Here is a 27,257-nt window from a genome sequence, read left to right as displayed (position 1 = left end):
AAAATTGTGAAGAAATGTCAAACGTGTAAAAATGATGGACTTTATTCTGATGGGGGAATTTGAGTGCACACTTCAATTGGCATTCCTTTTCTGTGGAAGGAAGAAGGGTGGAGTAAAGAGAGGGAACGTAGCCCTGAACCTGACACTTTGGAGGATGCGGTTGCATAGCAACTGCTGAGTGCCTAAAAAGCAAAAAAAAAAGCGAGGCTATTTGGCTTGTTAAATATTCCCTGTCTGCCAAAACATCACTAAAATCCAAATGTGTTGCCATAGATGTTTAAAAAAAACAGATAGAATCACCAAATTGCTATGCAAACAGGCAGAACCCGTCTCGTTTATTTACAAGTCTATCATTTTCAATATCAAACAAAAATATATCTTGGGTAGATATTCGGTTCTCCAGCATCTTCACCCCTCTTGTCTGCATCTTGTCATGTATTTCATTGTCCATGTGAAGGGCACATATTGCATTCGCACATGATCTAATAAACCCTGGTACAATGGGGAATTAGCATTTGAAATGCCAGTGGTGTTTTCGCAAGCTCCGACACGGGCCGGGGATCAAAGTTGAGCCATTTTGTCATATTACAGATAAACACAAAGCAATTTCCCTTTGAATTGATTAGCATTTCAGACAGGAACCGTCATTCCGTGGACACTCGCTGATGCGCGCCGTATGTCGCCGCGTCGTATACGTCTCGGCGTGTGTTGTGTAGGATTGGCAATTTGAATAAAGCAATAAGCTGCGGCAGGCAGTTGTTGCTTACTTGTAAAGTCAAGCAAGACGGCCCGCAGGGGACAAAAGAGGATTCCCTTTTATTCATCGTGCCTAAAATCAACAAACGCGCACTCGTCGGCCACTAGATTAAGTATAGCGGCATTTCTTGGAGGCGGAGCCTCGTGCTAGGCATCAAATGATTTTTCTGCCACTATTCTGAAACATGACAATAAGTTCAAGTGTTAGGCATTTTTACAGAAACGGGTAGAAATGAGCATAGGCAATAGACACTGAAACGGAAGAGTAACTATAGTTGCAACATAGGCTGAAATTAAGCTTCTTGTGCAGGCAGCATTCAGTTATATTTTCTTTTGTGGTGGGCCATAGTTGGAACACTCCTGGTCTTAGGTTAGGTTAGATTAGAACTTTATTTCATCCCGTATTTCTTGGTTGCAGTAGCAAGACAGACACAAGACACACAAGACATTGTAGACCTAGCTAAAAAAAACTGGAGCCAAAATGTAATTAAAAAAAAGACAGAAAAGCAGCAAAAACTTTTTGTCAACATTCCTTTCCTGTGCGATTGATATGAGAACATCGCTGAAATCCGATTTCTATTCTACCCGGAGACCCAAAGGCAGTAGCATTTTGCGCGTCAACAGATAAGTGGATTTAAAAATAGACTTGGTGGGAATTCATGCAGTTAGCAATAAAGGCCCGACTAATTAACTGGCTGGCTTTTCTATGGCTGCGATCAGTGGTGTTCTCAACTGATGCTAAAAAGAAGGTTGGCTTTAGTCTCGGAAGCCGGCGACACATTAAGTTTGGCGCCATAATTAGCAAAAAGACTAGCCACAAATAGGCCACCCAGGCGTCTATTGTTTACCAACATTGCCCGGAAACTCCCACCTCGTAAGAGAAAAGCTTTGAGTTGCCGGTGTGCCTAATGTTTTGGACGGCGGGTGTCTCTAACTTGCCATTGAATAATACATCAAAAAGTCCTTTCTCTGTTACTTTGCCATAATCCAGTTTGCATTTGATATAAGCCTTCAAAATCAAAGCTGGGAGCTTCCACTGGCTTTTGCCAACTTTGCAGCCTCCTTTCCAGGCGCCGCGCTACTTATTAATCTTTATTTTGCACATGAATGGGATGCCGTCGCCGCGGGACATATTGTAAGTGACTGCTGTTGATCTCGCCGACATTCTTTCTGCTGTGAATAATACATCGTAAAGCTGACCACAGATAATGTCTTTCACTCCGGACGTATAGCGGCGTGGCAAGCGCCGTCTGATAGAATGCTAACAAGCTGTGTTTTTTCCTTTTTTTTTTGGTTCCTTTTTTTTCTTTTTCAACCTCCCTCCTGTTCTTGGTGTTATTTTGTGCAAAGCCGCGGAATGATCCTTTTTCTTTTTGCACTCATACATTTATTAATAGTTTCTTTCAAAACATCTCCTCTGGATAAGATGGATAACTCAGTCCTTTTATCGCTCTCTCGCTCTCTCACTCTGGCACCCCCACGCCCACGCACACACACACATACACACACACACACACACACATGCACGCACGCACACACACATTGACAGTGATGTGCTGTGAAATTGGATGGGAGGGCTGCAGTGTAGTTTTGTTGCCTTTCTACACGTAAATGTGGGTCACAGAATAGATTATAACCCACCCCCCATCCACACACACACACACACACACACACACACACACACATACTGTGTCACTTTGACACGGATGCCGTATCTACAAGAAATCCCACGCCACATCATTGCACATGTGAAAAGTTACACACTATTTGATAGTTAAGAAATAATTATGGATGACGTTAGTGTATTTTTGGTGTGTTTTTCTTACTTTCTCTAAAGCATAGGTTGCCTGTAAGATGAATGGATATACAGTATTTCTATTTTCTTTTACCAGTGTAACCCAAATGATTTGGTATTAAATAATTTGACAGGTTTTTTTTCATTAAATACTTGAAGGGCATTTTTTTATCTGCTCTAAAGAACACAACATTTCAATATATTGAGCAGGGCTTTGTAGTGTGGCAGGTCTGGGATGTGGGGGCCATATCTAAAGCATCCTATAGAAAAATAAAGCCAGACGTTGGCAGAGGCGCTCCACTGTGAAGATGTTTGTTGCGTGTGTGCGGGTGTGTGTGTCTGCGGGTGTATTTGAAGTCAATGACAGCTTTTAGGGATTTAGAGAAGGCTCTATTCACACTCCCACATGAAGATGAGTCTTGTGTGTTCGTGTGTGTGAAGGTGACAAAGACGAAGAGAGTTCAATTTGCTGCTAATGTTAGAAAAACTGTTTGTTTGCAAAAATGGCGAATATGTGATCAACACTCCAATTGGAGATGGGAAACGGTTGTATTCATAATCGGTTGTGGTTGATTTTTATCGGGTGCATATGTGATATTCTTTCCTACGTGTCAGTGAGAAATGTGTTTTCAATCTTGTGTTTTTTTGGCCGACTTTGACTTGGTTTGGAGGAATATAGTTGGGTTCACGAGAGTGGCTAATGTCAATGGGGGAACGTGAAATAATAGCAACGTTTTGGTTATTGAAAATCCCATCAGGGATGCTGCCTTTTCAACTTTGTCTTACCTGAAAATGATCTCCACAATCATTTGTTCTTAACTGTTGGACTTTTGCTTTTGCTCATCTGTCAGGGTGTCTCACCTGAAATTAAACATGAAAATGCTTTCATTTTCTCCCGTGTCATGGAGGTCGGGTCAAAGTAGCAGCATAAACTCCGACTTGCCCTTCCCAATCCAATTCATCCAGATCCTGGATCCCAATGTTTTCCCGAGCCAGCTAGGAGACAGTCTCTCCGACCTTCTTCCCAGTGGGAGGTGCCCGGGACACCTCGCCAGTGAGGCATCCTGGGGGCATCCCAATCAGATGCCCGAACCGCCTCGTCTGGCTCTGCTCCGGATGCCCGAGCAAGCAGAGCCTGGAAACTCAGTCAAATCAATTGGATTCAACCTTTCGATTGAGAATTGAGCACTTGGATTTGCGGTCTTAATCCAAGACGGTATGCCTTATTCCATACAACCCTTGTACCGCAGATTACAGATGTACCTAAAGGTTTCTATTCTTCTTTCCTTCTGCGAGACTGACAAGCATTTAAGGGCTTGTATGAGAACAGCTGCTTTAAATAGATGACAAAGCTCCTTTCTTCGCTTTGATATCATTTTCCCTGTCTGCGTTCGGCATTCATAGCCATCCGGCATTGGTTGTTGGGAGATCATTTCATGTCAAAGCCACTGAAATAATCTCTCGTTTATTGAAAATGAGCCTCAAATGGTGTTACTTGCAATACCGTCTGAATGGCTGCAACATTTTGACAGTGGCGTGCGGCACGGAGGCCAGTAGAGGCTGCCAATCCGCTTAAAGTCGTTCTACAATTCGCGTCAGCGAGGATGTTCGACAGCTCCCGTGTGCGATAGGGCTTTCTGGAGGAGTCGCGCTTCGTTCCGGCGCTCCGTTATTTCCGTGCTGGCGAAGAAGAGGCCGCTTTGTTTTACGTGGCGCTGACAGACAGGCCGCCATCCTCCCCTCCGCATACATCACCTTGGCGAGCATCGGGGGGATTAGGGTCCTCTTTCTCAGGTAGAAGGAGCAATATCAATGGGGGCCCGTGGAAGATTTGCAGTGCACTGGCGCATAAAGCCGGGCGGCTGAGGCGTTTACGCCAGGCCCCTTTGCGAGTTAAACGCTTCAACATCAATCGATTGGCTGGGGAACACGAGGAGCCTTTTAAAAGATTCACCTTCGCCTCCCACGGAGAGGCGGGATGAATCCTCATCTTTGCCGGCTTTCTTCGGGGGGGGAGGAACCGTGGCGGAAAGGTGAACAAGAGAAGGGATGAGGGAGGGAAAGGGAAGGCGGCGGAGTTGGCTCGTTGGGGGGGAGGTGAAGAAATATCGTAAATATATATATATATATTTTTTTATCCATTCACTTTGGCGATGCAAAAAAATTAAGGTCAGTAAACGGTGTCCCCGTTCGTTAGCGTCCGAGCCTCTGTTAGAAGTGCCGATGCCGAAAAAGCCTTATCGCTGTTTTGGCTTATTCCTGCTGATATCAGCCGCCCCCCAAACTACCCCCCTCACTACCTCCCATCCAGCACGCAAACGCACCTACGGGCACAAACATTGTTATCTCGGCTATCTGGTGTTTAGCCAACTCACAGCTAATCCGGTGTGAACCCGGGCTCGGCCTTGTGCTCAGCACTTTGCAATCGCACGCGGGTGCGGACAGACACGGAGGGAGTCGCCCAGTTTTGGCCCCCCGAGCGGGGGAACATCACGCTCCAGTAATGTGATGCTGGGGCAACAACAGCGTGTTACACATGTGCGCCGTTAACGTGATGGTGCGTCTTGGCGCCAAAGCGGGGGACTTGTTGAAAAGCCTTCCGTCACCTCATCGGGAAAAGATCGGCTTTTTAAAATGGATTGACCTATTAAAAAAATAGAAAAAAATTAATATAAATTCCAATTATCCCACGGTATATTGCATATGCAGTACATTTTTACTATATATTTGCACTAGTGAAAAAAACATTCTGAAAAGTCCAGAAAAGCTCAAATTATCAGATTGCGTTATTTTATTTAGTTGATTGATGAGAACCAAATATTTAGACCTTATTTTGTAGTACACAACTAATAATGGCTGTATCTTGCGTTGGGTGATTTTAGTTTGTTTTTTCAATTTGTACTTTAGAATCAATGGATTTCTCACCCGCAATGACTCCACACAAAGTGACATAATACATAGCGTCATAACAAATAAGCCGCTTTTATGTCACGAGCCGAGTCGGGTTACCTGAGGTGATTGTTCGATTTCAATTAAGAGAATTGCTGAATTGTTACTTCTTGGAGGTGGTTTTGCATCACTCGCCACGTGATTTTTTTATCGTTTTATTCCCCCCCCCCAAAATGGGGTTCTTTCCTTTCGGCGCTTTTGCACAATTGTTGTCTCAAGTGCCGAAGTGGTTGCATTTCAAAGGATGCGTGACTCATTAGTGTTCAGGGCAGAGCTGACCTGTTGATACGTTCCCCCCGCGTACGCCGCGCAGTTTTCCCCCTCTCCGTCTCGGCCTTTTCTCGGGAGAGCCGCTTGGCTAAGACTCCTTGGGCTCGAAAAGCAACACGGCCTGGAGAGACGACGGCATTAAAAGAGAAGAAAAAGAAATTGTGAGGCGGCAGTTGAACACACAGACAGACTGTACTGTATGTGCGGGTGAGGAACACAAACAGCCCTTATTTCTGTCTTCCCTCTGATCCTCCCTCTTCCCGTCTCTTCTCCAAAATCCCCCCGAGGCTTTAGAAACGTTATGAAATCTTTATTTTTTTATTCGCTTTTTATGTCCGGTCAGCTCGCGCCAGCTTCAACCGCTCCAATGCTAATATGCGCTTATTTTAATGAGACGGTTGGCCTTAAAACGGTTCACTTTCGGCTGCCGGCCAAGTCCGTGTTTTTTGTGCGACACGCCACTGACTCAGTGTTGTATAACAAACAAATCGGCAGAATCTCAAGAGAAAGGCTCACGTAACCATTTGAGGTGGATGGATCCAAGTTAGAAACGGAAACGATGTCGTTTCTAAGCACTTGTATAAAGATATCGATGTCTTGGCACCAGCAGTGTACTGAATTTATCTTGGTTTTATTGTGTACGTCGTAAAAAGAATTTGTTTTATTCTTGTAAGGCCTATTTGCCCTGAATAATGAAACTTCAACATAGTCCTCTCGCACAAAGATGTTGCAAACCAGCACCGAAGAAATATACTTTTCATTATTTAGAAAAGTATGATGTAGTATCTGGTCAATTTTGTCCACAGCAAAGCCTTTTTGATAACTTTTCATCGTCAGACTCGTCCGATTCCGTCAGTTGTGTGTACATCATATTTTGGAAAATTGACCAATCGAATGCCGCTCTATGAAATTAAAACATTACTGTTCCAATAACTGAAAATATAACCCTTTTTCTCACCTGAGGAGGCGCTGTTTTGGCCTTTGATTAAAACAACAACAACATAACTTTGATTTATTTTCCTTTCAAAGATTAGGAATCTCGTGACTAAAAAAATACAGTAGTCATAGTGTTATGATACAATTTGAAATAAGCAAGAGACCTCTCTAAGAAAGACCCCCGCCCCTGGAGCCCTCCCCGTCCTTGTCAGGGCAGCGGCGCCGCTACATTGCAGCCTCAAGATGTGCCCGACACTCAGACGCTAATCAATGCAATGCACCCTGGGCAATGCTATGGAATGACCTGTGCGTGGCAGCGCTGTCACATCCGCATACACACCCGCGCACACACACACCTCCTTAGACAACTGAATGATTACGCATCATAACACTGCTGAAATGCCCCTTGGGTTGACACTAGCTGTCCACTCCAATCAGGTTCTCCTCCCCTAGCCTGCCCAGTCGTGTGTGTTTGTCTGCTCCCAATTGTTTACATGTTCTGGGTTCATCTAGCTATTGCGGTTATCCCGTAGCCCTCGTAGCGACGTCATTTGTCACTACTTGTAACATGTTAACTGGAGACAAAAAGCTGAAGGCAAAGGGAATGGACAAAAAAGTGTGCCATGGATTTTAGGTCGTTTTTTTATGTCTACACACAAAGATCTCACGTAGGCAGAATCGGGATGAAAATATGTTTTATTGTCATGAACACGGTGAACCCATAACAGCGGGAATAACAAGCATGTGCTATTAAGGTACACAAGATTGGCATGATATGGTGGGGTGTAATGAGGACGTATTTCAAAATTCTCACAGGCATACATTCTTTCTCTTCTGTGAAGAAACATCGGTGCTCATTATTACAAATCGGAGATATGTGGACTGTAGTATTATGTGTATATTGCGCTGCCCCCAAGTGGCCAAGTCGCAGACACTTGAAGGAGCAGTACGATGACCATTGAAACGAAGCAAATAATCAGTTTTATTTTTGCAAAATCAATCGAGAAAACAGCAGTTTCGATCCACTTTGAGCAAAAAGGGTTCTGTAGTGACATACTGGAGTACAGTTTTCTTAAGTGCCCACCCCAGATGAATGTCTTTGAACTCAAGGCCTCCCAGTTTTGTTGCCCACACTCCAAACAAGCCCCACCAAAGCGGCACTTTGTGGAAAACTCTGGAGGTGTCTAAACTGGATGATGCAGTGCGGTTCCGAAGGCAAATAAAGCCTCAGCTAACAGCCTCAAATATCAAAACAAACTCTTATTCTGAAAATCCTGCATAGGAGATCAAGCTGGTCCCCGTCCAACAGTATCCCTCAAGGCCCCAGTCGTACTGAAAGGCTTCATCAGAGATCTATGCAGCAAACCGCACTTTTGTTTGGGATGGCAGACGCTCGGCATGGAAGAGTCTGGGGGTTTAAGGCAACTACTAGTTTGGGCGTCATCGGAGAAGGACTTCAAGACAAAGGACCTGGAACGTACCCTGTCGTTACGCCTTTTCTGTCGGGGATAGCATGCGGATGCGTCTTAGTCTAAGACTTGCCAGATGGGAGTCCATAGACACGGTCAAAGTCCGCTCGATGCTATTTTAGGAGATGGGGAGGAAAATGGCCTGACTTGGCAACTATACATGCGTATGTATGTATATTGCAAGCAGTGAACATCTAGGGATGTAGAGGGTCTGGCACGGGTTTAGTGCGGTGACCCACTTTTCTTTGCATCTGGTCTCGATTACTCCCCTCCCAAGCCAACGTATACATTGTCGTCTCTATCTGTCTCTATCGGGGCCGGCTTTGAAATTTGGCTGCGCCACTTAAGGGTTTCCTTCATAATCAAGCAGCAGGAAACAAGCCTCCGTCATCTGTCTGTATACTTTAGCATCCGGACGACAGCTCCGAATGCCGAAGCCGCCTTTCGAAAAGGCGGCTTCGGCTTCCTCTGGATGGTTTACGTTAAGCGCGCCGTCAAGCGAGAGCTTAGCGGATCCCGTCACAAAAGAGAATGCGCCATTGTTTGCTTTTGAGTCCATTTCACTTGAAGACTCAAAGTTGGACCCGTCTCCATCCCAAAACATGTCCGTATTGAGAATGGGGCTACTTCCCGTGATCAAAAACGGCATCAAGTATGATGAAGTGTTATTTTGATGTTGTCAAGGATTGGATCGTCTCTGAGGATTACAAAGATATGCTTTAGCGTATCAATCTACATTTTGGTACACAATCAATTCTTTGGCATTTCCTCTGGGCGGCATGTTTTTCATATTATAATTCCTAACGGGACTGTTGTACGTAGCCAGGAGCGGGTTGAATACTCGCCAAAAACAAGCGAGACCATTCTTATTTTGGAATAACATACCTCAAGTAACAGTGATAACTGATCAGTAAATCCTGAATAATCTCTTTTTAACCAGTACATTAGAATCAAGTAGAGAACATTTTCAGTGTCGCTTTCTTTACAGACGGGGGGAAAGGAGGAACAGCTTGCCACAAAGGTTTAGCTATTTACTTTAGGTTATTATGGCCAATTACATTTGAATGGCAGGAGCAAATAAGCTTTTACTCCATTAGAAGATGTCATTGGTGTGTGACAGATGCTTTTTGAAGGTCTTGCCATGTGACGGACTGGTAAAGGTATGAAGGATTTTGTTTTATCAGCAGTGATCTGTTCCATCTCAGCAAAACACTGGCTCTAATGTGTCTGCAGCCTCAACACGGGGGTCCGTCCTCTGCCAATGAACCGCAAGGTCTGGCAGCTCGTAATAAATCAGGAGGGCTTTGGAGGAGAAAACTAAATTAACCCTTTGAGGCCTTGGCCGTGGTCTATTTTTTTTTTCCCAATTCCTGTGTGAGTCGCTAACCCTACCGAGAAAAAACGACCGGTAGGTTTGACCGAAGCTTCTAATACGCTTTGCTTTCTCTATTTTTCTCCGTCTCCCCCCCCCCCTCGGGCTGACTGACGATCACCTCCAGATAAAGAAGGCATTGTTAGTGTGACTGAGCTACGTTCCATTAGAGACTAACTTCCACCGCCACACAGAATCCCAATGGGAGCTCGCGCCCCCGTTAGTCTGATCTATCTGCCACGCTATTGGAATTGATCCTCGTTTAGTGTGGTCGGGTAGTAATGATCACACGTAGCGGCTAGACACACTGCCGGAATGTGAACGCGGCGATGCTAGACACGAACCCGTGTTCTCGTGGCGGACGCCGGGACAGACTGTTCCCTTTCTGCCGCAGTGTTGACGGAAGGACGACGGCTAACCTCGTCCCCCTCCGTTTTTCTAACGCAGACAGATAAGTAGGCATACCGCAGACGGCTAATCCTCCGACGGCGAGAGACTATTCGGGCGATCGTGGCGAACTGTCGAGAGGGAGGGGGAGGGAAAGGAAGTCGAGTGAGGTGAGGATTGAGATGAATGAAGTCGGCGGGGAAAAGCGGGATTTTTAAGGGTACCATGTTTGGAACGGTAGCTGTTGTCTCGCAGTTAATTTGATCACTCTACGGAAAATGTGTGCATTCTCTCTCTCTCCCGCTCGCTCGCCACCATCCCTCACCCTCTTCCACTCTCTGCTCGTCTGGCGGAGGCTGATGTAGGTCATTGCGTCTGGAGCCCGTCTGGAGCTGCAGAAGGATCTCCGAGCTCCACGGCTGAGCCTCATCGACCCCCGCTAGCGGCCGTGGAGGACGGCTTTTGCTCCCTCCCTGGGCTACGTGAGGACAGAAGCGCCGTCCCACTGACCCGACTTGCCTGGAGGATGCTACGCTTGGAAAAAGGGGAGGAGGAAGGGCGAGTGGGGGTGCCGGTTTATCTCGGGCTTGGCTGTACGTTCCCAAGTTGATGCCGTTTGCGTCTGTCTGTTAAATTGAAAGTAAGGAAGGAAGGACGGACAAGAGGTGAAAATGCCAAGAGGGAGATTGCGGCGTGCTAATCGATGCAGTCTGATATGCAGCGACAACAGAATGTTGTTGTTTTTTGGGGGGGGTCATGCAGTCCTCCCCTCCCACACCTCATTTCATTCCATCAGCATCTTTCTCCTCTCAGTGCCTAACTTCTTCCCGATTGCGCCTTTTTCCCAGACTCCGACTCATCCGCGGAAATCAAACCGAACCGGCAAATCCCGCATTCCCATCCGTCCCAAAACCAGAGAAAACCAAATGACAACCCGTCGTTTCTCGGTACATCCGTCAGTGTGCCTCTCCGTGCATCTTTCCTTTTTTTCCCCCAATCCGGATCCAACTCCGAGCAATGCTTTGTCCCGTGCGCGTCGGGTTAAAGTATCCGTCCTGCGTCCGTCGGCGGTGCATGGTGATTACCCCTTTGATGGAAATGAGCACGGCGCCGTCAAAATCAGAAAGGAAGAAAATGTGCCGTTGACGGACGACTCGTGCACCGATCGAAATTCCCGTCTTGCCTTTTCCCCCTCCTTGGTCCGTGCTCCCACTCCAGGCTCCATCCAGTCTTGTGGCTTTTTACACAATCCAAGGAAGATTGTTGTTTTTCGAGTATCGCAAAGTGCTGCGAGACCGCCGAAGTCGACGGTTGAGTGTCAGTTGGAGTGTGCGTGTGTGTCTGCCTTCCTCATTTGACTGTGCTGCATGTCTGAATTGTGCAGCGGTAGACTGGTACTTTACTGGCTCTGTCTCGCGCCGATTTTTTTCGTAAGCGCGTATGGGCAAGTTTTGGGGTGTGACCACGACTTTTGTGGGCGACTTGGACTTTTTAGAGGGGTAGGAGGGTTTTAAAACGGGAACTAAGGCCACAGTTCTCCATTTATTTAAAGACTGTGGTGACATACTATTAGAAATGATTGTGTTCGGTTGCCAGTTTGTGACAATTTCAATGTGAATGGTCCAGTGTAGTCCGCCTTTTTCTTGTAGTACCCCCAAACCCGGAACAGGTTGGTATAGAAAATGAACATGTGCATATAACAACTAGAACTACAAATGAATAAAAGTTTAGAAGTCATCCTTTGTGGAGTTTGTATGTTCTCCCAGCGTTTGTATTGGTTTTCGTGGCAAGCCCAGGGCGCCATATTAGGGGTTCCATATCAAGACCATTAGAAATAATAGGACAAAAGCAAAACCTGTATTCAATGACCATGCTCTAACTACATTAGATTATATTCCACCGCCACCACACTGGGAGGATAAGAATAAAAAGTGCTTTAGGGTGCCAGAAAAAGGTTTGTGTAGATTACGGCCTAGTGTTTAAAAAAAGAGAATAAAATGTTGGCATTATGTAAGGGATGACAGCATTAGGTGGGTGCAGTGGAGCGATGGCCACCTGCACTGTCTGACACATCCACACAAAACACTCCGGGGACAAAGTGACCCAAGGATGAGTCACAAAGAGAGAAAATGTACGCAAATGTCTGCTTGGTCCTCACTTTTCTCCGTTTGAGCGCCGTGTGCAGGGTGCAGGGTGCCGGGGACGAGGCACTGCTTTCGAAAACTTCCAATCCTTGGAAAAACTCCAATTCAGTTGGAGCTGGACGCAGATGCGTACACACACGCGAGCGCGCGTTTACACTCGGAGGCGTGCGCACAAAAGCCTCATTGTGTTTGACCCCAGATGACGAGCGGGAGGGTCAAACTGGCGCGTCATTCCGAGGCCGCTGAAAAGGCCGGCGAGACCGACGTAATGAATGCCTTCGTTTGACTTCGCCGGGAGAAAAGCGCACTTTAGCCTCGCTCGCCTTGTCTTTTAGGACCAATCTGCGACAGGCTTTGGCATCGTAAATCTGCCGAGTTACCACACAATCACGCGGTCGCATGCCTGCATATGGCTCAAGGGCGATATGCTAACATATATATGGCGTCTACTTCCATTTTATTACTCAAGTTCTAAAGCTTGCAAGTTTCTACTATGCAGAAGCATATATTTGTGTATAACTAAATTTGACTTGGAGTGACTTCATCAATAGTGTTGCATATAGCATGTAAACATGTAAACTCACCAGCTCTTCTAGCCATAAAATCAGACTTAATGTGCAACCCTATTATGATGGAGGCAGTTCTATACTTTCAAATGCATTAGACTATAATTAACATCCATGCCCAGGCAACATCATAAAACAATTATAGTACATAGACCTTTAGTTCTAATGAACAAATGAAGCTCCTCAGAAGACCATTCAATATGGCCACCAGGCCAACATATGTGGTTATGTAATACATCCGTTGTTCTCATATGCCCTCAAAAATATTAGCCTTGGGCAACATTGTAAAGGAAAGTGTTGATTTTGTCATTGTATATATTTGCTATTGTGGTTGTAGTCAGTAGTGGTGTGAAAGGGAATCTTATCATTCAAAATAAACAATTCTATATCATCCAGTTCAACACAAACCTACATATCGGAACACATTCACATATTATACAATTTCACAATTCAAATAGGAGTTTTATCTAGTGAACTTTTCCCAAAACTGTCTTTCTGCAACTCTTTATCCTCTTTGCTTTGCAATGACTGAAACAAAAAAGACTATACAGAAAGGATAATGTATCATACCAAGGGTGTCAGGCTTGGGTTGGTTCGCGGGCCGCTTTAACGTCAACTTGATTTCACGTGGGCCGGACCATTTTTAATATTTAGATTAGATTTTTTGAAATTGATTAAAAGAACTGGATTAAAAGCCCTGAATAATCAGTTTTTTATAGTTCTAAAACAGCTTGTTTAAGCTTTTTGGAATATATTTTTAGATTTTACAAAATGATTTTTGAACTAAAACACCGAAAAATTGATTAAAACATTACAATTATTGATTTAAAAGGGAGGAAATCAGGAAATGTAATATACATCTACTATACTCTTCATTTTAATTTGATCCTAAAACAGAAAGTCGGCACTCATGATTTACTTTCCCGGGCCACACAAAATGATGCGGCGGGCCAGATTTGGCCCTCGGGCCGCCACTTTGACACGTGTATTATACCATCATAAAATATTTGCCCCCTTGAAAAATTTCCAGCCCCCCATCATCAACCACCCAAATTTATTTTCCTAGAACCACCCCTGGTGCTTTGCTAATCCTCCTAAAAAGTCCAATATCAGTTGTTTTTTTAATAGACAGGCAAAATGACTTGCTGCTGATAAGTAGCTGTTAAGTGTAGCATTCCTCGCCAAGAAAGGAACAAAGCATTCATTCAACTTTCTCATACCTAAATGTCATCTTTTATACCGTTAAAACTAGACAAGATATCATTTATTTGGAATGACCAAGCACAACAGCGTTTGTTTGTATCAGCACTGGAACGCTTATTACAAAGTCATTGTTGAAGTCTCCTTCTCCCGCTGCACTCTCTCATCATGACACCATCCCCGCAGGCGTCAACAGAGCCGAGACAGAGTGCCGGCGTATTTGGGGTAAACACACGGATCCCGCGGCTCCAAAGATGGCGTGCCGATAGCCGCATCCCGCCGCCCGAGTGGGACGTCCGGCGGTGGCGGAGGAGAAACCAACCGACGGCTGCGGCTCGCACGGCGAGATAAGATGACAGGTAAAGCCACTCTACCTGTTGAGCGACACTTGCGGCCTATTTTGAGTGGGTGTTTATTCGGGGTGTGCGAGGAGTACTGTACACACTGTCATGACAAATACGACGGCAGGTGCGTGTTGTGTTGTGTTTGGCTGGTTCCAGATAAACGGTGGAAAATGATGTCATTGTTATTCAAATCCACAAGCTAAGCACCAACGGTTGGGGAGGAGTGCAAAGGTCACAAGGAAAGGAGAAGTAATGCTGACATGATTGTATAATAAATAGAAATGAAAATGATAGAAATACTGTCAAAGTAGATAACATTCACATAACGTCCTTTGATTAAGATATTCCGTTTGTACTCTTACATCATTTGACGTTTATGTCCCACCATGACCCAAAGATGCCACGAGGTCATATAAGTTGAATTGAATTGAATGTTTTTATTGTCATTATATTGCTACTTTTGTCTCAAGGAAGCGCCTCAATTCACTTTAATCGGTGTCATAATGCCACGGTATGGCCTGATCTTAAAGTATGTTATTTGATTGATGAATGCGGGTGGAATGAATGAATTGCAAATATGCACACAAAAGAATACGTATGCTTAGATTTTTCTTGGGGGCTGCGTAGGTGACTTAGTGGTTTTCAGGAATGCCTCATATTTGTGTGTCTCCAGATTTGAATCCTTGCCCGGATTTTTCCTTACTCTACTTTACTCCAATATCCCAAAAACTTCCACGTGTACTTGGAATTGGAGCAAAGAATGCAAATTAATTTGACGAGAATCCCCATTCTTCTCTTTATGTGACTCCCTCCCATCATCATTTTCGCGACCGCCCCCGAATAACATATTCGTTAGTCAAGTAAAAGTCTTTTATTTTGACATAAATCATGGCTGTCTTGTGAGCTGTGTTCACAAGTGCATTCAAATCCTAGTCCATGTCAAGAAAGCCTGCACATCCCATTCGTCAGTCAACAGTCATGACATCATCTTTCTTTAATGACAGACAGTTTTGTGTGTGTGTATATATAGAAAACTACTGTACACGCACACACACGCATGCACGGTACACACACTCCATCATCTCCTTTTGGCTCTAGCCTGACATCTAGCGACTGCGGTTGTAACGGGATGTGAACAGAATAGAAGCGGGGAGCTGTAGTCATCAGTGACCAATCATTTAGTATTTCATGATCTAGCGAGGCTTGTATTTCATCGGCATTTTCTTCACATATATCCCCCCCAAAAACAGTTTTCCCATTTTAAATGACAGATCATAACTGCTCACTTATTTACATTAAACGATGAGGCTTAATAGGCGAATTTGATCACTTGATCACCTTATTTAAACACGGGGAAGGAGAGAAACAGCCCAAAATCGCCAATAAATCCGCAAAGTTGCTCTCCCAACTAGACTCTGACAGGAATGAGGTCAGACACACTGATCCTCATAGCACATTATTATTATTATTGCCCGTGCCTCTCTTTTTTTCCTTCTTCCGAGCCTATGAAAAAGCGAGGGGCGTGGCACGAGTGAATAATCGGGGATGGCTACAGACCACGATTGGCTGCCGATCTTCGCCGAGAGGCTATAAAACCGAGCGGCTCTCGTTGTGGTGTTTACAGTAACGTTAACCGAACGCGCAGGCGATCAGGGGGACTATGAGAAAGCGCAGCCGCTCCATTCAGCCACATGGTTCCGCGTCCACAAAACCCACGAGCCGCGCTGCTGACGTCCACCTGAGGGACTTGCACCGGTGCCGTCCGCAGCGACGTGTTCTGAGTCCGGTGGACCGAGTTTTCAGCCCCACTGGCAGTTGAAAAGTTGACGCTCTCACTCGGATTCTTGGTTGGGTTTTTTTTTTTTTGCGTCTTTTTCTTCTAACTTGAGTGAGCGCAAAAGGTTCAAAAGACAAGAGGCGCTTGGGAACTTTTTTGTTTTGTTTTTCCTTGTTGTTTTGACGCTCCAAGTTGATGAGCGCGTCCGATAAGAAGTAAGGAGGAGTATTTGACTTTTTCACGCTCAGTTGGAAGGAAGGATGGTGCAAGAGCAACAACAGCACATGAGCGCGCACGCTCTTTCCCCGGCCGGAGACTCGACCGACTCCGGCGAGATGGACTCGGAGATGGACGCGTCCCCCACCCCGCCTCCGGGACGCAGCGACCTCGCCTGGTGCAAGACCCCCACGGGTCACATCAAGCGACCCATGAACGCCTTCATGGTGTGGTCGCAGATCGAGAGGAGGAAGATCATGGAGCAGTCTCCGGACATGCACAACGCCGAGATCTCCAAGCGTCTGGGCAAGCGGTGGAAGCTGCTCAAGGACGCCGACAAGATCCCCTTCATCCGGGAGGCCGAGCGGCTGCGGCTCAAACACATGGCCGACTACCCCGACTACAAGTACCGGCCCAGGAAGAAGGTCAAGTCGGCCGGCGGTGGAGGCGGCGGCGGGGCGGGCAAGCCGCTGGCGGAGCGCGGCGAGAAGAGCTCGGAGCGCAGCGGCAAGGCCAAAAGGAGCCCCGCGGCCAAAGCGGCGAGCCGGACCCACAGGCCGGCCGGCAAATCCACCAGCTCCCCGGGTCTGGAGGGCGCGTCTCCCAGCGGCGACCACCAGACCCTCTTCAAATCCAGGTCAGTGTCTGGGGCCAGGCAGATCCCGGAGAAGCGGAGCGCCGAAGCCAGGCGCAGCTTCGCCTCGGCGGGGGCGGGGAGCTTAGAGAGCGGGCCTCCCTCGGTGGGAGTCCCGGCCAGTCCCACCCTGAGCAGCTCGGCCGAATCTAGCGACCCGCTGAGCCTGTACGAGGAGCCCAGCCCCGGGACCGGCGAGTCTCCCCCCACCGCGCGCCTCAGGTACTCGGGCGCCTCCTCCCCGACGCCGTCTGCCTCCCAGTCGTCCTCCGTCTCCTCCTCCTCGTCCTCCTCCTCCTCCTCGTCGGACGAGGAGTTTGAAGACGAGCGCCTGGACTTGAACCCCAGCCCCGGCTACGAGAGCATGTCCCTGGGCGGCATGGGCTTCTCCGACGCCGAGCTGGACCGGGACTTGGACTGGAGCTTCGGGGAGTGCGGCGCCGGCTCCCACTTTGACTTCCCCGACTACTGCACTCGAGAGGTGAGCGAGATGATCTCAGGAGACTGGCTGGAGTCCACCATCTCCAACCTGGTGTTCACCTACTGAAACTGACCGCCCAAGAACCGCGACGAGCGCTCTCCCGGGTTCTGAACTCTTCGACCCCTTCTGAAAACATCTCTCCCCGCCTGACTCCCTCCCTCCCTCCTTCCGTCCCTCCCTCCCGGAGCCATTTTCACGGAACAGAGCGGGAAGAGGAGACGGCGCCGTGCCTGCTCGCTGCGTCTGACGAGAGGGGGGGCGGTTTTGGCTGGGGTGGGGGTCTCGATGCCTCCTTTTGCATTCGGACAACTAGAGGAGGAGTGAATGTAAGAAGAAAGAAGTGAAAGTGACTTCTAAAGTAATCCCCCAGAAGGATGACGACTGACAATAAACTGAACATTGGTGTTATTTAGGAAGGGGGTTAAGGGGGGGCTGATTTGAGGTGCCCCCCTACTCCCTCTCCAAGTAGTTTCAGTATCAACACGCATGCTCTCCTATAAACGAGGAGGATTTAGCTGTTGTCAAATGTTCATTGCTGCGTAATGACGCAACGTGCGAGCCCTTCAGACGGACACAATTCACGATCACCAGCTTCTCTTTGAACGGCAGGACTTCAGACTTCAGAAAACCTTGTTTTCCAGCTTTTGATTTGATTTTATTTTCATTTTTTTAACACTCAGTGCACAATTCAGGACCAAGATCCTTTCCCCCGCCCCCTTACCAGTCCCAGTCTGCACCTAGCGATCCAACTTTCTAGTTCCTCCGTGTCCTCCAGAAGACTTTTTTATATCGTTGTATTTATACCGGCCAAAATTTTTTGATACATAAAAGTATTGTTCTCGTCCAGGTCTCGTTTGTGTGCGTGCGTGTGTGCACACTTGTCTGTATCCAGCGCGGAAGGGCTAGAAGTGTCTCTTATTTAAAAGTGTCTGAACTCTCTCACTTTTTGAGTGCGTCATGATTTTTTTACCTGTATTTTTGTACAAAATCTATCGAAGGTCGAAAGAGGGGGGTGGGGGAGGGTTTTAGCCCCGCCACGTTGTGGTTCGGATCGACGTTTTTTTTTTGGTGTTTAGGTGTGCGGAGAAAAAGGGGAGGGGCTCGGTTGGCACAATCTGACCTCACACCGTGTTTACAGTATTTACCCACATGCTTCTTAACGGCACAGTGACTCCAGTTTCACCAGCCAAGTAAACAAAAGCACCACTGAGGCTCCCAGTCTTGAGTGGTGACCGACCGTCTTACTCCAGTTCACATCGTAGAGTCGCTCGTCAGACTGAAAGATCCCAGAGTGTCACTGTTTTAGATAGAGCTAATACCTCTGTGTGCTTTTCTTCTCGTTCTTCTCGTTCTTCTGCTCTTACGTTCCGAGATAAGTTTTATTTGAACCACTGGATGGAATTTCACTCTCGTTCCACTTTGCCTAGACTTTGGAGGATGAGGAGGAGGAGGTTTTATGAAGTGCTTCATCTTCTTTTTTTTCTCTCGCGCGCAAACCGCATCCAAGATAGTATTTAACCATTCTGTACCTGTTGGCTACCGTATAGCAAAAGGCTAATTGTTTTTTCCTATATTATGGCATGGCAAATAGCATTTGTATTTCAGATTCAGGTATATGTAGCTATAGCTGTTGTGTTTAAGATTTTTAAAAGAATAATAACGCGAAGATATTTATGTAAACTGACTGTACTATAAACAAAGATTGTGTGTTTTATGTATGATGATCAACGACAGGCACTAAGACAGCCATCTTGGAAAAAGTTGAAGATGATTGTGGTCCAGGAGTTTCTCTTTGAAATGTGTTGGGATTTTTTTTTTGGTTTCTTTGTTTTGGTTTTTTTTTATTTTGTTTTTTATGGGTTTGTTTTGCTACTTTTAGTTTTCATTTGTGCAATACGCTGTGTATGACCATGTTTTGTCTCATCATGCCAATATTGTTTTGTTGTTTAGGACAAAAAAAACAGCCAATGTTTGGGGTCAATCACTGCCTCTCAGACCTCTGTACAGATTGTTGTTTTTTATTTGTATTTCTTTGCCTCCGCGAAGGAAATAAAATCAGCTGGAACTGAAAAAGGGCCACAACGTCTTTACTCGTACATTCTGGCAATTTCCCCACCGCCGTGACCGGACCCCCCGTATCAGACTACGAATCGATAGCCGTCCCACCGATCGATGGGAGCGGTCTCATTCAGCCTCTCCCGTCTCGTACTACACGTGCAGAAAACGTGGCTGCCATGGCAACGCCGAGGCTGCAATCCTCTTGGGACCGGCGCGCCACTGCGAGTGTGTGCGTGTGCGTGTAATAAGGGATGCAGACAAATCCGTCGTTGGGGGTGGGGGCAGACGTTTCTACCAGGCATGACTGGAATAAAGCAGGCGGATGAGGTGAGTGTGTGTGCTCGCTTGGGGAGGGAAGGGGGGGGGAAGGCAGAGGGTGTTTGTCTGTCCTAGCGCTCGTGCCGGAGTGTGCTCCCAAATCCAATTAATTCCTTCTGGATGCATTCATTTGTCTGGTACGCAATGCGAGAATGAGAGAAAGAGACCCCCGAGGTGCACTATTTAGTGTGTATCAATTTACGCCCCGTTCCACAGGAGACAATGGTAATTATTTCCATATCTCTCTCGGTGTCAGGAGCGAGCGCCGGGACGTCTCGGGGTTGGGCTAATCAGAGAGATAAGGCAACGGCACGGTCAACATGGCCGAGACGGCGTCCCCCAGATGTCTTGGGTAAACTCCACATCGGGCGGGACGTCGCCGGTCAAGTGTGTTTGACGTGTAGCCTGAGCTGATGGGAGTTGTGTCGGGGGCCCTCTTCGTGTTAAAGCATGAGTGGCTACCGGACTGCCTTTATGAGACGATGAGCCGTATTTGTATCATTTGTAAGGCGACCTACCGGATGTAAACAAACTGGTCACACACTTTTCGCTATGAGCCTATTGGACGGCTTGAAGATGGAAATGCACTTTATTATACGCAGCCCACTAAAATTGAAATAAGTGCCAAAATGACATTTGCAGAGAAAGCAAGAGCATGTTTACTATTGCAATTGTTTTCCCAACAGGACACTTTGAGAGACCTCTTCAAAATAAAACAAAACATTGGACCGGTGTAAGTCATGCGTTTGTGCCTTTTGCTAGCAATAAGAACAATAAGTGCATGCGTTTACGTGGAAAAAAATGTCCGATGGCAAGTGAGCTCGATGTTGATGGTTGGATTTCAAGCATACTTCATGCCTACTGAGTTCAAGCCATTTTTCCTAAATAATGAGAGCAACTCGTGTTCAGAGACAGTGTGCAATTGCAAGGATGATCACGGTTATGCCGTAAAGACCACGGTAGGATTCCTCTCACGAAACTACTGTCTTTAAGTGTATTTTCTCCAATCGCGTTTTCTTGACAGCGTTTTCCATTATAACATCCCTTAAAAAAACCACTTTCTGAGAACATTTCAAGGCAAACTGCTTCTAAAACATTTCCTACTATTCAGAAAACTGACAATTGTACCTGCACTATAGTACTTTTTTTAAACTATACCAAGGTAAACTTTACAGCAAAGAAAATATGATTCATTCTTTTCCCCTTCTATTTTGCAACGGAAGTCGTATTCTTGTCTGCTAACACGTTTTTACTCTCCCCTCTCTTGTAATATTTCAAGAGTTTTTATTCAGGTCTTTCTGAGTAAAAGCTTTTCCCTTTTTGAAGCATAAATGGAAAGTAAGTGGAAAATCTGCAAGCAGAAGCTGGCCTGACACTGATAAAATCTAACAACATAATGTAGCTTCTTACAATGTAAGCACTGTGTTTCTTACTCTTAAATATATAACCTGCATGCACCCTCCTATATGATATGAGATAAACATGAAGGGGGGGTCACTTCTCAACCCCGTGGAGATATTACAGGACCGAAATATTGGCGGGCCAGGGCATAAAAAATATCATAAAGTCAACATAAACAGCCTTTAAACACCTTAAAGGCGGTCAGAGTCACTATTAGAGCTTTATAGCCATTTTTCTCATAAAAAACGTGCAAGACATACACAAAGTGTTGGGATGGTGGGCCGCTAAAGTTTGCGGGGCGCTGACTGGATTTACACAAAATGTCATTGTAGTAAATAGAAAAGGGAAGATAAGAGCAGGAGTTAAAATAGAATACGGATGCATAAATAGCACTTACAAAGATGCCGTTGTGCCTCTCCCGCCCTGGCGTGTATTTCTATGTTTATGTCTGAAGCGCTTTGGGCTCTGAGGGGGATAAAAACAGCATCGTAAACAGCTCATATTTTCAGATGCAAGAACATCTGATTTTTGACTCGAGCGCCGTGATTCTTCGAATTCCGAAATGTCCCGTAATCAGCGTTGTCGCCTGCCGGAACAGCTGCACGCAAAGTGCTGATTAGCCTCTGTTTATTTACCGCGTCTGATAGGAAAAGGGTCGGACGGGCGGGGCCAGATGAACAACGCGGTACAATCCAATAGCGGACAGTTAGAGTGGGGTTAAATGGTGTCTGGGTGTCGGCGGGGGCACGTGTTTGCCCCCTCGGGCTCTTGGATTGGTTGTACTCAGCAGTGCCCCCATTAAATCCCACCGTGGGCTGCCACCTAAAGGCTTGCAAACATGGCTGTAATCATTCTTTGCAGCATACTGCCGCTAAAACTGAGTTACAACGTTAGGCCTAAGTGGTCGAGGTTCGATTCCGAAAAAACGGTCTTACGAATCGCTATCTGCAGGGTTCGACCGAGCTCTGAAATCGTACACTTTTTTGCACGTAGCAGATATTCCGTAGCCATTGCATTGTGGGAAATGTGATTTGGTCGGGTAACATGAGTTTGGGTTCAATGTGAGGACCAATGAATGAAGACTTGATATTTGGTCAGAAGCCGGTATGATGCCAGAAAATACACATGTCGATATGATGATGAATTTTTTGTTTCGTCCCATTATTGAACAAGGTTTGGACACGCGTAGATTGGTTGTTAGGGTTATAAGTCTTACATTATTATATATTTGCTCGCAATGAACGCTTTGCTTTACTTAGCTTATTAGTCTTACATTATTATGTATTTGCTTGCAATGAAGAACGCTTTGCTTTACTTAGAATGTTAGGGTTATATTATATATCTGCTTGCAACCGTGTAAATGCTCGCTCCTGAGTTAGCCTAAACAACGCTCCTCTTGGACAGCTGGAATATGGGGAAGATCCGGTGGACCTTCATTTGTTTTGAGAACTATCAATCGTTTAGATTGGCGCATCAAACCAAAAAGATATGTTTTGTTTTGATCCCGACTAAAGTAAGCAAACTACGTACTTTTCTCTAGTGAATCCGCCCTTAGTCACCAAATACCTTAAACTAATGTACTCAAGTATCAATGCAAAGAGCATATTTTCAGTTTTTTTATTGTTCAAAAAGTCTCTGAGTGTCAAAGTGGCGGCCCGGGGGCCAAATCTGGCCCGCCGCATCATTTTGTGTGGCCTGGGAAAGTAAATCATAAGTGCCGACTTTCTGTTCTAGGATCAAATTAAAATGAAGAGTATAGATGTATATTACATTTCCTGATTTCCCCCTTTTAAATCAATAATTGTAATTTTTTAATCATTTTTTTCTGTGTTTTTAGTTCAAAATTCATTTTGTAAAATCTAAAAATATATTTTTAAAAAGCTAAAATAAACATTGTTTTAGATCTTTAAAAAAATGAATATTCAGGGATTTTAATCCATTTATTTAAAAATAATCTAAATATTATATCTAAAATGGTCCGGCCCACGTGAAATCAAGTTGACGTTAAAGCGGTCCGCGAACCAACCCGAGTCTGACATTTAGATGATGCAAACATGAATTGGGAGTCACGGACGGCTGTAAATAGCACAGATGGAGGTCATTAAGCCCACGAAAAGGATCAGGACCAGGCCTCCTACACTCCGACTTTGGTGTCATTTCGACATAGTACACTGCGTACGGGGCACGAGAATTTCATTGTGCGCCAACCAACCGTTGGTGAGTCATAGCGTCCGTTCGGTGTTGTGTCGTACGTCTGAAGGGCTCCAAACAAGTTGTGAGAACAGAGAGGCTTGGATCCGAGGCTGTCGAGACAGTTTTTCGCGGATCCGTTGTGTAAGCTCAAGAAAGAGTCTAAAAATAGCGTGCTTCCAACAATCCCAGCACAAATGATTCTTCAAGTTGAGAAGAGTTGAAAGAAAGAGCCGAGTGGGTCAGGCAGTCGCAGACGACGACCCACATCCAGCCTGTAGTGCTAAAATTAAAATGTGGCAGCGTTGCTCTGACACAACCTAAATGACATCATCTCCACGGACAGTTGTCATCATCTTAACGCCGGTTTTTCACACGGAACAGAAAAGAAAAAAGACATCCTCATTAGAAGCGTATGCGCTTCAAACCCAGCAGGTGCAAATGCTACCATTTTTTATGTCACATTGTCAGACAAGCCAAACATTTGCATGTGGCTTGAAATCCATCATGTTTAGGTCTCCTGCAGCCTCGCAAGTTCTCACTCTTGTCGAAGTTCATCAACATCTGTTGAATGAATTGACACCGCATTTTTTAGCGCTCACGGTTCCCAGGTGAATAAGCGAGTAAATCGAGTGATAGCCTGACCGCCTTTAGCGCCGTTGCGTCGAATGTGGTTTGGACTCTGATGGATCCCATTTCGAGATAGCGAACCTCATGGAATTTTCATCAACTGAAGCATATTCATTAGCTAGTCATGGCTGGAGAACTTGGTGGACCTTCAGTGGGACCTTAAACAACTTAATCCATCTTTTAATACTCACAGTATCACTTTTCAGTCGTAGAAACGATCCAATAATATGGCAGAAAACGCACTAAAATAGCCGGGATAGAACCACTTAAATTAGTTGAAGTTCAGAATCTACCTGATAATGTGACCAAAAAAACAAGAAACTGAAAAAAAATACAATATAATCACCAGAGATGTTACTTGCTGTATTCTCCGGACTATAAGTTACCATTTTTTTCAGTTTGGCTAATTCTCAAGTGTGACTTGTGTTTTTTTTTGTATTTCTGACCATCAGCCTCTTATGTAGTTTTTTTAAGGATATGGTTTTCTTTAAATATATATATATTTATATATATATATATATATATATATATATATATATATATATATGTATATGTATATATATATATATGTATATGTATATATGTATATGTCTATGTATGTATATATATATATATATATATATATATATATATATATATATATATATAATTAAATTATATATATATATATATATATATGTGTGTGTGTATATATATATATATATATATATATATATATATTTGTTGACGGATGTCTGTTTACCCTCCATTTCTCCCTTTTATTTTGTACTTTAACATATGTTTGTTCATGGTTTCTGATCAAATGAGGTCTTTAGTGGGCAGATTATTTTGGTCTGCTCCTCTGTCTGTTGGCTGGACTCCAGTCAGGGAGTAAACAGCCCTTCCCCCTCAACTAAAATGCCAAAATGAAGCACACTTCTCCCCCACTCACACTCATTTGGGTGAAAACTTCTTTTTTTTAACTATAACATAGCAACACATGACAGTTCTTATGGAAACACACATGTTTACATAAAGTGTAGTGTCCACATTTCCATACTGTTAAACTCTAACATAGTGCTATTAATGAGCGTTTACGGTACTTGAATTGTTAATTTGTGTTCATGTATAAAATGCAAAAGACAGAGTCTGGCTCTATAGTAAATAAGTCCATTGTTTTGAATCATATTTTTGTCGTAGATGTCAAAACCTTGTTCATTTAAGACTTATGAAGGAACTGCAATTGATGGCAGAAGATGTGAAAGTAGACTGCAAATAAAGTGCGTAAAAGAAGAAACAGTAGGTAGTATGCAAGATGACAGACAGCTCTGTAGGTGCAATAAGGTGGTAGAAGGCCGTCAGTAGCAGATGGAGTCAGGCACGCTAACACCTGAATAAACCGCTTCTGATGTTTTACTCTCAGTGGATCAGCGCTGTCTCCTCACATGAAACATTTTCATAAAGCACAGCCATAGGAGGCTCGGTGGCGAAAACCCGCCTCCCCCCTCGCTCTCCCCCGCTGAGCAAGCTCATCCTGTGAGAGGTCAACCTCGCTAGACGTGTTGTTCATGACCACGCATGTGAGTTTGCTTTTGGAGCTCTTATAGCTTTACCAGCAGATCCCAAATCTGGTGGACTTTACGAGATGTTCCCATGATTTTTTCTGGGAAGGACAACGATGCGTTGTCAAAACATCAGTCCGGCGGGATTCTTCATCTGGAAGGATGACGTGCAAATGCTTGAATGAAGAGTCAGTTTGGCCATGTGCGTCACTGTCAAAGCAGATCTCGGCCAAGGAAAATGCATTTGTGAAATCAATATTGCTCATCCCAGGAGTTTGGGCAAAGTTCATCTTGGAACATCCATCAGTTTACTAAAAATGCTCCTGCCACAATGAGTAAAAAATGCAATTTACATTTGCTAGATCACCTTGGAATTCAGATCAGGATCAGTCTATCATATTAACACCATTATACGAAGCAAATATTCTTGGTATAAGTCAACATTATCAACCAGAAGCAAACGTTGACTTATAACTTTAACCCTATGTGATCATATTTTGAACAATGTGGTATTTTTTCCTCTGATAAAAACTTGTATCACATAAATATGATTAAAATCTTGCAGTCTTTTTGTTCCGAGGCACTATTATAGTCTAAGTTTAAAGTATTTTAATGTGCTGTCAATCATTTAGTAGGTTGGGCTTTAATGGGTTAATGATGAATTGAAATGTACCTTTTATTCTTTTATTGTATACGGTTTTACAACTATTATTATTATTGTTATCATTGTTATTATTATTATTGTTATTATTATTATTGTTATTATTGTTACTATTGTTATTGTTATTATTGTTATTATTATTATTACTATTATTATTACTATTATTATTACTATTATTACTATTATTATTATGATTATGCTTATGATCAGTATTACTATTATTATTGTTGTTGTTGTTGTTGTTATTATTATTATTATTATTACTAATTGATTGAAATTAAATCTTTTTAACCACTCCAATGTTTACGCAACCTTCATGTCATATCTGATGACACTTTATATGTTTTATGACCATCTCGTGATACTTAATTCTTCTTTATTTCTGCTTTGTCAAACAGATTCCTCCTGATATGAATCCATATTTCCGTCTTCCGCGAACAAGGCAGCGTTGCGGGGAGCTGAGACGCGAGAGGAGCCCATGGAGCCAAACGTGAGTAAAATGAAGTCCGCTCGACTTTATAATTACGAACATAAAACTGGTTCATAAAGTTGTGGCAAACTCCATTTTGGCCATCGGCCCCGTAACTTGTTACAACTATATGAATTATTTCTGAACGACCTTGCGAGGGATTGGGCGCGGGCCGCTCGTTCCAGTCAGTTTGTGAAGTTTTTAATTTGTATTTGAGCCCGGGGGCGATAAAGCTGCCGAAGTCGGGTCACTTTAGTTAAAACACTTGAGAGGTCAGGGGCGGGCGGGGATGTGTTTGGATTTGGAAAGCAAATGGAAATTCTGCTCTTTGGCAGCTTTCAAGACAAAGAGGCTGTTTGGATTTCAAAATTGTTCTTCTTTTTTTGGCATGCTGCTGCCTCAAGTTCAAATGTGGACTTTTGAAGCCTTCTTTTTTCTGGATGAAAAGCCCGTGGCTACGACTGAATGCTATAAGATGAAACCGCCCGTGACTCACATGCTCACATCCTCTTTTTTTCCCCTCCTTTTGTTTTTCCTAACGGTCTTATTAAGCCTTCTGTCGCACACACACACCTCTCTGACCTGGGCACGTAAACTCCACTTATGATGACTTTGCCAACCTCCAGATTCCCCGAAGCTGCGAAAAGGACTTCTAATTGGGCATATTTGGTGAATGAACATGAAAAAATATTT

At 44.7% G+C, this 27,257-nt stretch overlaps 1 protein-coding gene and 2 long non-coding RNA genes across 3 annotated transcripts; 2 read left to right on the top strand and 1 right to left on the bottom strand.

The window, feature by feature from the left end:
- Positions 1-388: 388 nt before the first annotated feature.
- Positions 389-11,331, bottom strand: LOC144067041 (uncharacterized). Its single transcript, XR_013297821.1, has 3 exons — positions 10,260-11,331; positions 5,780-5,891; positions 389-5,195 (listed from the first exon to the last, which is right to left on the bottom strand). It is a non-coding gene; the product is annotated as an uncharacterized LOC144067041 (long non-coding RNA).
- On the top strand, positions 9,678-26,576 carry LOC144067040 (uncharacterized). The gene is made up of 3 exons (XR_013297820.1): positions 9,678-10,527; positions 14,031-14,203; positions 26,494-26,576. It is a non-coding gene; the product is annotated as an uncharacterized LOC144067040 (long non-coding RNA).
- Positions 14,737-19,369, top strand: sox4a (SRY-box transcription factor 4a). Its single transcript, XM_077590502.1, has one exon. The coding sequence runs from the start codon at positions 16,226-16,228 to the stop codon at positions 17,360-17,362; it is 1,137 nt and encodes a 378-aa protein (XP_077446628.1). The 5' UTR covers positions 14,737-16,225; the 3' UTR covers positions 17,363-19,369.
- Positions 26,577-27,257: the final 681 nt, after the last annotated feature.

This window comes from Stigmatopora argus, chromosome 21 (assembly GCF_051989625.1).
Source record: "Stigmatopora argus isolate UIUO_Sarg chromosome 21, RoL_Sarg_1.0, whole genome shotgun sequence".
Lineage (NCBI taxonomy): Eukaryota > Metazoa > Chordata > Actinopteri > Syngnathiformes > Syngnathidae > Stigmatopora > Stigmatopora argus.
This window is presented reverse-complemented; position numbering and strand designations above follow the sequence as displayed.

Bases quoted from the DNA above. Each gene is read 5' to 3' on its own strand.
- sox4a (XM_077590502.1), top strand. From the start codon at position 16,226: ATGGTGCAAGAGCAACAACAGCACATGAGCGCGCACGCTCTTTCCCCG.